This window comes from Herpailurus yagouaroundi, unplaced genomic scaffold (assembly GCF_014898765.1).
Source record: "Herpailurus yagouaroundi ecotype Mexico unplaced genomic scaffold, PumYag 142, whole genome shotgun sequence".
Classification (NCBI taxonomy): Eukaryota; Metazoa; Chordata; class Mammalia; order Carnivora; family Felidae; genus Herpailurus; species Herpailurus yagouaroundi.
In genome coordinates, this window is record NW_024412397.1 from 60,913,105 (window position 1) to 60,925,842 (window position 12,738).

General features: G+C 43.7%; 1 protein-coding gene across 1 annotated transcript in view; it reads left to right on the plus strand.

Annotated features, from left to right (window-relative positions):
• Positions 1-2,649: 2,649 nt before the first annotated feature.
• The window catches only part of NAPG (NSF attachment protein gamma), a 29,164-nt gene continuing 19,075 nt past the window's right edge, over positions 2,650-12,738 (plus strand). Inside the window, exons 1-2 of the mRNA XM_040479416.1 lie at positions 2,650-2,791; positions 12,464-12,531. Of these exons, the coding sequence (XP_040335350.1) occupies positions 2,736-2,791; positions 12,464-12,531 (124 nt within the window). The 5' untranslated portion in view covers positions 2,650-2,735. The remainder of the gene's footprint in view (positions 2,792-12,463; positions 12,532-12,738) is intronic.

Genomic DNA, 12,738 nt, shown 5'->3' on the forward strand with positions numbered 1-12,738 from the left:
GATGCAGGGATGCTGAGGGGACCCTGAATGATTAGTCCTTGCTAAGCCTCCCTCTGGTTACTACCCTTCACTCATACCCTTGGTCCTCTTACGTTTTCCCGCAACTTTCCTTTCCTTCATCGACTCTAGCATCACATTCAGGTTCACCCACTTTTGCACGTCTTCATTTCCTTGGGAAGGCTCTTGTGTCCTGTGAAACTTCCACCAAGCAGATCTGTATGCTCTCCTCCTGTTGATCTGTCTTTCCAGTCTAATTGACAGTGCCCCAGTTGGAGACTCTAAGTTGGGTAGAGGAAGATATTTCTTTCTCCCCTATGTTCCCTTGCTTACAGTTGTATCCTGTGGGTGTGGGCACGGTGCCTTGTGCAGAGTGGGTGCTCAGAAAATGTTTAATAATTGAATGTGTGAACAAGGGAGAATGAGGAGAAGCCTTTTGGTGCAGAAAAACTTCTGGGACAGTCAAATGGTTTTAGAGGTTGATAATGCTGGGTGGATGTTAAGTCTAATTTCCCTTAAAAATGTAAGACTTGGGGCGCCTGGGTGGCGCAGTCGGTTAAGCGTCCGACTTCAGCCAGGTCACGATCTCGCGGTCCGTGAGTTTGAGCCCCGCGTCGGGCTCTGGGCTGGTGGCTCAGAGCCTGGAGCCTGTTTCCAATTCTGTGTCTCCCTCTCTCTCTGCCCCTCCCCCGTTCATGCTCTGTCTCTCTCTGTCCCAAAAATAAATAAAAAATGTCGGAAAAAAATAATAAAAAATTAAAAAAAAAAGAAAAAAAAATGTAAGACTTTCCTGTTTTCTGATAAAGGCCCCAGTTCTCTTATACTGAACCAGTCATTCCAGAGCTGTGGTGAACTGGAAGTCAAGGTCACAATATTTTGCAACTCCTTTATTTCCCCACCTTTTGAATCTGGACTTGCCTTGTGACTTGCTTTAACCAATGAAAACTGCAGAGGTGATTTTGAGTTGCTCCCAGAAGGCCTAGATTTCCACTTCCGCCCCCCCTTGGAATGCTGTGCCTTCATATAGGGAAGCCCAGGCTAGATAATGGGATGATGGCGGGAAGCCCCATGTGTGGGTGGTACTTATACCCAAGAAACTAAGTAAGGAAGTGAGGATAGATGAGAGGGGTTCACTGGAGAAAAGGCGGACTATTCGGGAACTGATACAGAGAATTGGTAGATGGGCTGATGAGGCCAAATGCAAGATCTCTCTTCAATTGCTATTTCCTATTACACAAGAAGTTAAGAGTTGGCAGGCAGGCAGGCAGGACGATTGTGTTGGAATTTTGAGGAGAAAGAGGGTGTCAACAGCCATCCAAGTGAGTGGGTGAGTAATTTGGCAGGAAAATAAAGAACGATTGCTTAGCAGCACCAAAGATCTCCTTGATGCTTATGATCATTAGAATGAGTAATGTTGGCAAACTGGTTTGTTTTTTTTTTCTCCAGCCACATTTCCTTGCTCAAGAGCAGTTCCAGAGTAGGTAGAGAGTTGGGGGTTTTCTAAAAAAAATTTTTTTTCAACGTTTATTTATTTTTGGGACAGAGAGAGACAGAGCATGAACGGGGGAGGGGCAGAGAGAGAGGAAGACACAGAATCGGAAACAGGCTCCAGGCTCTGAGCCATCAGCCCAGAGCCCGACGCGGGGCTCGAACTCACAGACCACAAGATTGTGACCTGGCTGAAGTCGAACGCTTAACGGACTGCGCCACCCAGGCGCCCCTGAGAGTTGGGGGTTTTCTAGACAAGGAGAGAGGAGAAAGGGACGGCCGCGGAGGTTGAGGTTTAGTTACCAAAGAGCAGCTAAAATGATAGAACACAGAATCTACGCTGGGTAAAGAGGGGGAAATGAATAAGAGTAGAAGGATAGGAAAAGGTGAGCGTTCTGTTGAAGGTGAAAAATTCCTGGCACGAGGAAAGGTGATGTGGAATGGCAGGAGGAGGTTAAGTGGAGGTTAAGTACGCAGTTACGAGTAATTAGTAAGGTCAAGAGTATGATCCTGGGAATGGGTGGATGAGTTGGTGGGGTTAGAAACTGAGAGGCTGCCTAGGCATTGCAGGAATCGTCTTTGTGGATATTGAAATCACCGTGAATTAGCAATTGAGCCAAGGGTGTTACTGGCTATTATTTCTGCTTGAACATTGCAAGCGATCCTAACTCCGTTTCATTCAGAGCGCTCACCATAGTTTGTAGCGGCTGGGTGATTATTTGACAGTAACCAGGACGGACAGTCTGTTTTGCTTATTGACTGACGTATAGTTGGCGCTCAAAAGGCAGGATGAGCGAATGAATACTCTTGCAGCCATGGGACAAATGTAGTAAATTATAGCACCAACGTATTTTCACATGAAGAGAAAAGCAAGGCTCCGCGAGGGCGGGGGTTTTTGTCTGTTGTACCCCCTGCTGATTTCCCGGTGCTTGGAACAGTGCCCGGCACATATTAGATGTTCAGTAAATAATCATCGAACGAACGCCGGAATGAAACAACCACCGCCAGTGCCCACGGCGCCTGCGCTAGAAGCGCAAGGCTCACGCGAACCCTGGCACTCTGCGCCTGCGCGTTGTGTGCCTGCGCTGCCTCTAAACGCCCCGCCCCCAGCCTGCTTTGCCGCATTAGGTTTGAGCCCTACAGGCCCCTGTAGGCAGCCGGGCTGCCGCGTCGTCCCGGCTTTCCCCTCGGCGTTCCCACGCCTCCTCAGCCGGGCTCTCGCCCTCCACGTCAGGGCCCGGACCTTCGAGATGGCGGCTCAGAAGATAAATGAAGGGCTGGAGCACCTCGCCAAAGCAGAGAAATAGTGAGTAAGAGACACTGACGTGTGCCGCTGTCCCGGCAGTGGGTCGGTGCCCCCACCCCCGCCCGGTCCTGGCACCTGGGAGTTGGAGGGAGGGCGCGGGGGAGCGAGCGGGGAAGGCAGCGGCCTCCCGGAGGGGCTGCGGCCTGGGCGGGGCCAGCTTCTCCTCCGGAAGCGGACTTGGTCCCCCCCCTGCCGGAAGTCGTCTTCTCTGTCTTTAGGGGTCGGTGGGCTGGAGGCTGTGCAGCTGCTTCTGTTCTGGGCTCTCTGGACTGGATGATTGGTTTAGGAGACCGTCTTGTGCACTGTAGTTTAGCAGCGTCCGTGGCCTCTAGCTACTAGATGCCTGCAGCACCTCTCCTCCCTGTTCGAGCCGACGAAACTGACCCCCTGGGAGATAAAATCGCCTTCTTGAAAACCAGCACTCTAAAGTAGAGTTGAGAAAGGAGCTACAGATGTACCCTGAAAACTCCGCAGTTGTCTCTTGTGTCTCAGTATACGGTTTCTGGGGGGTTGAGCTTCCTTAGTCATTTTATGTGTTCGCCCAGCTTCTGAGATGGTACTAAGTAGGCACCCAACAGACATTTGCGGAACTGAACTGATTCGTCCAGTCCTTGAACACTCTCCTCCTCCTCCGTGTCATTACTGCAACGAATTTTTGTATAGCAGTACTACAACGTGAAAAAGTCTATACGGTGCCGTGTGTCAGATGCTTCACATACCTGATCTGAGATCTTTACAACTTTGGACGTGCAGAATCTCATTTTACAGAAGAGGAGGCGAGGCTTGGAGAAGCTTTATGGTGACTTGCCCGAAGCTGTACGGTTGAAAGATGGCAGCGCCAGTTTTTGAACAGTGGGAAAATTCAAGATCTTTCCGGTGTACCATATCACTGCTTCCAGGCAGTGTGTAAGGTACTGGAAATGACCACAACAGTCTTGCTTTCTACTGAGAGCAAACAAAAGTATCATTAGAATAGTGTGTGTACTAAGGACCAGAATAAAGCTGTGTTAACTTTGCTTTGGTAGCACAGGGAGAGAAGTTTATTCTGCCTGGGGAAATTTAGGAAGATTTCCCAGAGGTGATTTCTGAGCAGGGCGTTTTTAAAATGTTTTTTTTCAACGTTTATTTATTTTTGGGACAGAGAGAGACAGAGCATGAACAGGGGAGGGGCAGAGAGAGAGGGAGACACAGAATCGGAAACAGGCTCCAGGCTCTGAGCCATCAGCTCAGAGCCTGACGCGGGGCTCGAACTCACGGACCGTGAGATCGTGACCTGGCTGAAGTCGGACGCTTAACCGACTGCGCCACCCAGGCGCCCCAAGCAGGGCGTTTTTAGACGGAGGGAAAATCCTGTGAGACAGAATTTATGCACAGGATGTAGTCTGAGCACAGCCCTGAAAATATGCTGGGAGAATAGTTAATGTCGAGTAGTTGTAGTGCCAGGGGATGAGCTAGAGCAGAGAATTTGGGGTCGGACTTTAAAGGGGCTGCCCCTCTGATGGTCCTGAACCTTAGCTCTTCTGGGGATCATATAAGGAGTGGGACGTGTTTGGGTTTATTTTTGGCAAAAGAGGTGTGGCAGCAACATGGAGAATGGGCAGGGAGAGAGAAAAGTGAGAACTTTGGCCTATTCAGTAAGCAAACATCTGCAAAGTTGTCCTGTGTATCTGTCCCAGCCACTGGGGTTATTGAGGTAATGAAAAGTGGTCCTTTGCTCAGGAGCCTAGACTTCACAGGTGGGCATATAAGTCAGATATTAAATGCTAGAATAGAGGTATGCAGTGGTTTCAGTGGATATACAAAGCAAGGAAAAGTTACTATCCTCGGGGTGGGGGAAACGGAAGAAGAGAGCAGGCAGGAAAGGTGACTTTCCCATGACAGGTTAGTAGACTTGGCCGGGGTCCAAATTAAGTAACTGTGCAGGGGGCAGGATTGGGCAACATCTGTCAGACAGAATTGGCAATCTTTAATGACTTGACCGGAGTGAAAAGCTTGACAAGAGTCAAGGTTTCGGAGAGTTTGGAGAGATGAAGTGGAAGAGAGATCTTCAGCTATTGACTCTTCTCTTTTTTTAATTAAAAAAAAAAAAAAAAAAAAATTTAAATTAAAACAATTTTTTTAAATTAATTAGTTAATTAATTAATTGAGAGAGAGAATCCTGAAAGGATTCTGCAGTCACAGCACGGAGCCCAATGAGGGCTCAATCTCCGGGACCAAGAAATCATCACCTGAGCCAAGGTCAAGAGTCAGATGCTTAACTGATTGGGCCACCCAGGCACCCTTCTTTTTTGACTCTTTGGACCAAAATATCAAAAACACTAACAGGTAGAGCCATTAAATTAACCAGTGTGCCTTCTCTCTTTCTTATTAGAGGTATTTAGTTGACTGGGGATGATTTGCTGTATTTTTAAATCTCTAGCTCTTTCCATGTGTAGCACATCAGACAATACATTCAGACTGTGTTTGGATTGGGATTTAAGAAATTACGTTAGTATACGGAATATAACAAACCCTTTAGTGTAGGGTGAAGGATTAGAATTTTGCCTTATTGGAGTACTTCTCTAGTGTTGTGGATTAGACTGCAATTTAAACATTTTATTTTTCTGAGCAATAATATTCTTGGTGAGCTTAAAAGATTGCTCACACATTTGGATCTTATAGCAGTAAATACGCAAACACAAATGTTAAACATGCTTGGCAAAAAATATTGCTTAAAAGTTAGGGCTGACAAAATAAACATGTATTTCTGAGGGCTCTTGGGGATTCCCCCGTCTTTCAGTTAGGGTGCTCCTTTGAAGCACTTTACAGTGTTCTGTGTAAGTAGACTTTCCTTATTGAATTGAAATTTAGAAACTAAAATGACATTTATTTAGCAGTCCTTATGCACACCCAAGTTTGACAGTCACTTTACTTTAGTGACTTTAAAGTGTTAAAGTTACTTCAAAGTGTAAGTCTGAGCTTATTTTAAAATAAAAAAGGAATAAAATATTGAAGAAAGGGCAAGTAAGGTAAGGACTCAAAATTGATGGTCCTTTGCTTTGGTATCTAAGGAACCAGTGGTCATCCTGGAATAGGTTCTGTTGTTTTCATAACATCCTCATCTTTCTTGTTATCCTCCCTGTTCACTGGTGTGAGTTCTCAACCCGTGTTGCTGACTCCCTGTGTTGTTCCTCTGAATGTTTGTATTCTGTAGTCTTTCTGCTCATTCTCTAAGATATCCCTAGGGGATTTACCTAGGCCCCTGGTGTGGCATAAGCCAGTGGCTCCTTAGTTAATACCTCTAGCCCCTCCTGAGCTTCAGCCTCATGAATCCAACTGCTTACTTGATGCTGTGCTGCAGAGGGTCTCAAGCGTTAATGCACCTCATGGTTTGTTATACTGTGATTGCTGCTGCCAGCCCGGGGTTTCTGGTTCTGTAGGTCTGGGGCAGGATGAGTTAGTATTTCTAGCATGCTTTCTGGCAGTGCTGGTCTGGGGACCCCACACTGAGAATTTCTGCTGTATGTGGATGTTATACCAACATTTCAAAGAAGGAAATCCACATCTATGATAGTGAAAGGGAAAATGGCGCGTTGTAGTTCATTGTGAATAAATTTGGGTAGAGGTGGGCAAGATGGGGACTTTGTACCTGGTGGCTTTCCCATGTTGTTGGTGTTTTGTTTTGTTTTTAATATGAAATTCATTGTCAGATTGGTTTCCATACAACACCTAGTGCTCGTCCTAACAGGTGCACTCCTCAATGCCCATCACCCACTTTCCCCTCCACCCTACCCCCCATCAACCCTCATTTTATTCTCAGTATTTAAGAGTCTCTTATGTTTGCCTCCTTCCCTCTCTGTAACTTTTTTCCCCCCCTTCTCCTCCCTGCTGGTCTTCTGTTGAGTTTCTCAGGATCCACATATGAGTGAAAACATATGGTATCTGTCTTTCTCTGTATGACTTATTTCACTTAGCATCACACTCTCCAGTTCCATCCACGTTGCTACAAAAGGCCAGATTTCATTCTTTCTCATTGCCACGTAGTCTTCCATTGTGGAAGGCTCTTTCCATAATTTGGCTATTGTTGAAAGTGCTGCTATAAACATTGGGGTACAAGTGCCCTGATGCATCAGCACTCCTGTATCCCTTGGGTAAATTCCTAGCAGTGCTATTGCAAGGTCATAGGGTAGATCTATTCTTAATTTTTTGAGGAACCTCCACACTGTTTTCCAGAGCGGCTGTACCAGTTTGCGTTCCCACCAACAGTGCCAGAGGGTTCCCGTTTCTCCACATCCTCTCCAGCATCTATAGTCTCCTGATTTGTTCTTTTTAGCCACTCTGACCGGTGTGAGGTGGTATCTCAGTGTGGTTTTGATTTGTATTTCCCTGATGAAGAGCAACGTTGAGCATCTTTTCATGTGCCTGTTGGCCATCTGGATGTCTTCTTTAGAGAAGTGTCTATTCATGTTTTCTGCCCATTTCTTCACTGGATTATGTTTTTTGGGTGTGGAGTTTGGTGAGCTCTTTATAGATTTTGATACTAGCCCTTTATCTGATATGTCATTTGCAAATATCTTTTCCCATTCGGTCGGTTGCCTTTTAGTTTTGTTGATTGTTTCCTTTGCACTGCAGAAGCTTTTTATCTTGATGAGGTCCCAATAGTTCATTTTTGCTTTTAATTCCCTTGCCTTTGGAGATATGTCAAGAAATTGTTGCAGCTGAGGTCAGAGAGGTTTTTTTCCTGCTTTCTCCTCTAGCGTTTTGATGGTTTCCCCTGTCTCACATTCAGGTCCTTCATCCATTTTGAGTTTATTTTTGTGAATGGTGTAAGAAAGTGGTCTAGTTTCAATCTTCTGCATGTTGCTGTCCAGATCTCCCAGCACCATTTGTTAGAGACTGCCTTTTTTCCATTGGATATTCTTTCCTGCTTTGTCAAAGATTAGTTGGCCATACTTTTGTGGGTCCAATTCTGGACTCTGTATTCTATTCCATTGGTCTATATGTCTGTTTTTGTGCCAATACCATGCTGTCTTGATGATGACAGCTTTGTAGTAGAGGCTAAAGTCTGGGATTGTGATGCCTCCTGCTTTGGTCTTCTTCAATATCACTTTGGCTATTCAGGGTCTTTTGTTCCATTCAGGGTCTTTTGTTCCATACAGACTTTAAGATTGCTTGTTCTAGCTTCAAGAATGCTGGTGCAATTTTGATTGGGATTGCATTGAATGTGTAGATTGCTTTGGGTAGTGTTGACATTTTAACAATATTTATTCTTCCAATCTATGAGCATGGAATGTTTTTCCATTTCTTTGTGTCTTCTTCAGTTTCCTTCATAAGCTTTCTATAGTTTTCAGCATACAGATCTTTTACATCTTTGGTTAGGTTTATTCCTAGGTATTTTATGCTTCTTGGTGCAATTGTGAATGGGATCAGTTCCTTTATTTGTCTTTCTGTTGCTTCATTATTAATGTATGAGAATGCAACTGATTTCTGTACATTAATTTTGTATCCTGTGACTGCTGAATTCATGTGTCAGTTCTAGGAGACTTTTGGTGGAGTCTCACGGGTTTTCCATGTATAATATCATGTCATCTGCAAAAAGCGAAAGCTTGACTTCGTCTTTGCCAATTTTGATGCCTTTGATTTCCTTTTGTTGTCTGATTGCTGAGGCCAGAACTTCCAACACTATGTTGAACAACAGCGGTGAGAGTGGACATCCCTGTCGTGTTCCTGATCTCAGGGGGAAAGCTCTCAGTTTTTCCCCATTGAGGATGATATTAGCTTTTCATAAATGGCTTTTATGATCCTTAAGTATTTTCCTTCTATCCCGACTTTCTGGAGGGTTTTTATTAAGAAAGGATGCTGAATTTTGTCACATGCTTTTTCTGCATCCACTGACAGGATCCTATGGTTCTTATCTTTTCTTTTATTAATGTGATGTATCAACATTGATTGATTTGCAAATGTTGAACCAGCCCTGCAGCCCAGGAGTGAATCCCATTTGATCATGGTGAATAATTCTTTTTATATGCTGTTGAATTCGATTTGCTAGTATCTTGTTGAGAATTTTTGCATCCATATTCATCAGGGATATTGGCCTGTGGTTCTCTTTTTTTGCTGGGTCTCTGTCTGGTTTGGGAATCAAAGTAATGCTGGCTTCATAGAATGAGTCTGGAAGTTTTCCCTACCTTTCTATTTTTTGGAACAGCTTGAGAAGGATAGGTATTACCTCTGCTTTAAATGTCTGGTAGAATTCCCCAGGGAAGCCATCTGGTCCTGGATTCTTATTTGTTGGGAGATTTTTTTTTTCTTTTAATGTTTATTTATTTTTGACAGAGAGAGAGAGAGAGAGACAGACAGACAGAGCATGAGTGGGGGAGGGGCAGAGAGAGAGAGGGAGACACAGAATTCGAAGCAGGCTCCAAGTTGTCAGCACAGAGCCTGACACAGGGCTCTAACTCATGGACCGCAAGATCATGACCTGAGCCGAAGTCGGATGCTCAACTGACTGAGCCACCCAGGTGCCCCAAGGGAGATTTTTGATAACTGTTTCAATTTCTTCACTGGTTTTGGGTCTGTTCAAATTTTCTGTTTCTTCCTGTTTGAGTGTTGGAAGTGTGTGGGTGTTTAGGAATTTGTCCATTTCTTCCAGGTTGTCCAGTTGGCATATAGTTTTTCATAGTATTCCCTGATAATCGTTTGTATATCTGAGGGATTGGTTGTAATAATTCCATTTTCATTCGTGATTTTATGTATTTGTATCCTCTCTCTTTTCTTTTCAAGAAGCCTGGCTGGAGGTTTATCAATTTTGTTTATTTTTCAAAAAAACCAACTCTTGGTTTCATTAATCGCTCTACTGGTTTTTTAGATTCTATATTGTTTATTTCTGCTCTGATCTGTATTATTTCTCTTCTTCTGCTGGGTTTAGGCTGTTTTTGCTGTTCTGCTTCTATTTCCTTTAGGTGTGCTGCTAGATTTTGTATTTGGGATTTTTCTTATTTCTTGAGATAGGCCTGGATTGCAATGTATTTTCCTCTCAGGACTGACTTCGCTGCATCCCAAAGCGTTTGGATTGATGTATTTTCATTTTCATTTGTTTCCATATATTTTTTAATTTCTTCGCTAATTGCCTGGTTGACCCATTCATCCTTTAGTAGGATGTTCTTTAGCCTCCATGCTTTTGGAGGTTTTCCAGACTTTTTCCTGTGGTGGATTTCAAGTTTCATAGCATTGTGGTCTGAAAGTGTGCATGGTATGATCTCACTTCTTTTATACTTATGAAGGGCTGTTTTATGACACAGTATGTGATCTGTCTTGGAGAATGTTCCATGTGCACTCAAGAAGAAAGTGTATTCTGTTGCTTTGGGATGCAGAGTTCTTTTTTTTTTTTTAATTTTTTTTTCAACGTTTTATTTATTTTTGGGACAGAGAGAGACAGAGCATGAACGGGGGAGGGGCAGAGAGAGAGGGAGACACAGAATCGGAAACAGGCTCCAGGCTCTGAGCCATCAGCCCAGAGCCTGACGCGGGGCTCGAACTCACGGACCGCGAGATCGTGACCTGGCTGAAGTCGGACGCTTAACCGACTGCGCCACCCAGGCGCCCCGGGATGCAGAGTTCTAAATATATCTGTCAAGTCCATCTGATCCAATATATCATTCAGGGCCCTTGTTTCTCTATTTATTCTCTGTCTGGATGTTCTATCCATTGTTGTAAGTGGAGTATTAAAGTCTCTTGCAATTAACCACATTCTTATCAATAAGGTTGCTTATGTTTGTGATTTATTGTTTTATATATTTGGGGGCTCTGAATTCGGTGCATAGACATTTATAATTGTTAGCGCTTCCTGATGGATAGACCCTGTCATTATTATATAATGCCCTTCTTCATCTCTTGTTACAGCCTTTCATTTAAAGTCTAGTTTGTCTGATAGAAGTATGGCTACTCCAGCTTTCTTTTGACTTCCAGTAGCATGACAGATAGTTCTTCATCCCCTCACTTTCAATCTGAAGGTGTCCTCAGGTCTAAAATGAGTCTCTTGTAAACAGCAAATAGATGGGTCTTGTTTTTTTATCCATTCTGATACCCTATGTCTTTTGGTTGGAGCATTTAGTCCATTACATTCAATATTATTATTGCAAGGTACGGGTTTAGAGTCATTGTGATATCTGTGGGTTTCATGCTTGTACTGGTGTCTCTGGTACTTTGTGGTCCTTGCAACCTTTTACTCACAGAGTCCCCTTTAGGATCTTTTGTAGGGCTGGTTTGGTGGTGATGAATTCCTTCAGTTTTTGTATGTTTGGGAAAACCTTGATCTCTCCTTCTATTCTGAATGACAGACTTGCTGGGTGAAGGATTCTTGGCTGCATGTTTTTTCTGTTCATCACACTGAAAATTTCCTGCCATTCCTTTCTGACCTGCCAGGTTTCAGTAGATAGGTCTGTTACTACTCTTATGTGTCTATCTTTGTATGTTAAGACCCATTTATCCCTAGCTGCTTTCAGAATTCTCTGTCCTTGTATTTTGCCAGTTTCACTATGGTATGTCCTGCAGAAGATCGATTCGATTCAGGTTATGTCTGAAGGGAGTTCTCTGTGCCTCTCGGGTTTCAGTGCCTGTTTCCTTCCCCAGGTCAGGGCAGTTCTCAGCTATGATTTGTTCTAGTACACCTTCAGCCCCTTTCTCTCTCTCTTCTGGAATTCCTGTGATATGGATATTGTTCCATTTGATTGCATCACTTAGTTTTCTAATTCTCCCCCTCGTACTCCTGGATATTTTTATATTCTCCTTTTCTAAGCTTCCTCTTTTTCCATAATTTTATCTTCTAATTCACCTATTCTCTCCTCTGCCTCTTTAGTCCGCACTGTGGCCACCTCCATTTTATTTTGCACCTCATTTATTGCATTTTTTAATTCATCATGATTAGTTTGTAGTCCCTTGATCTCTGTAGCAATAGATTCTCTGCTGTCCTCTATGCTTTTTTCAAGCCCAGGGATTAATTTTATGACTATTACTCTAAATTCTTGTTCTGTTATATTGCTTAAATCAGTTTGGATCAATTCATTAGCTGTTGCTATTTCCTGGAATTTCTTTTGAGGAGAATTCTTCTGTTTCGCCATTGTGGCCAGTTTTCTGTCCCTTATGCGTTTTAAAAGCTTGTTGTGTGCTCTGCACCTGTGAGCACTGCTATATTAAAGGAGGGTGGTACACTGTCCAGGGCCTGGCCCTTCAGGAGGTGTTTTTCTGGAGATTGTTACTTGATCTCTATTTTCGTGTCCTTGGTTATTTTATTACCCTACTGGTAGTAATAATTTGGACCCTCCACCAGATGTGCTTGGATTTGTTCCTTGGAGCAGCCCCAGAAGGCAGCTGGGTAAGAAGATAAATGCCGGTTTGTTTGTTTTTTTTTAATGTTTGTTTATTTTTGAGAGAGGGAGAGAGCATGAGCAGAGGAGGGGCAGAGAGAGAGGGAGACAGAATCCAAAGCATGGTCCAGGTTCTGAGCTGTCAGCACAGGCCTGACATGGGGCTCGAACCCATGAACTGTGAGATCATGACCTGATCAAGTCGGACGCTTAACCGATTGAGCCATCCAGGCACCCTGTTGTTGGTTTTTTAAAATCACCTATAAAGTTATTAAAGCAGGGTTCTGACTTACACATGTAGTTGGTAACTTGTGTCTTCATTTCATTTTAGCCTGAAAACTGGTTTTTTAAAATGGAAGCCAGATTATGACAGTGCCGCTTCTGAATATGGAAAAGCAGGTATGTGTGACCGTAGCCTTGTAACTCCAACATGTAATCTTAACATAGGCTGGTAACTTCTCGGCAAAGTACTTAACACTCGATGCTCTCTGTAAGATTTTAATGGTTAAAAAAACTAAAAAACAACAAAAAAATAAACCTGCTCAAACCCTTGCTTTGTTCTCACTTGTTATTTTCAGATGTGTTGAGGACTGAGTGAGAGGTCCA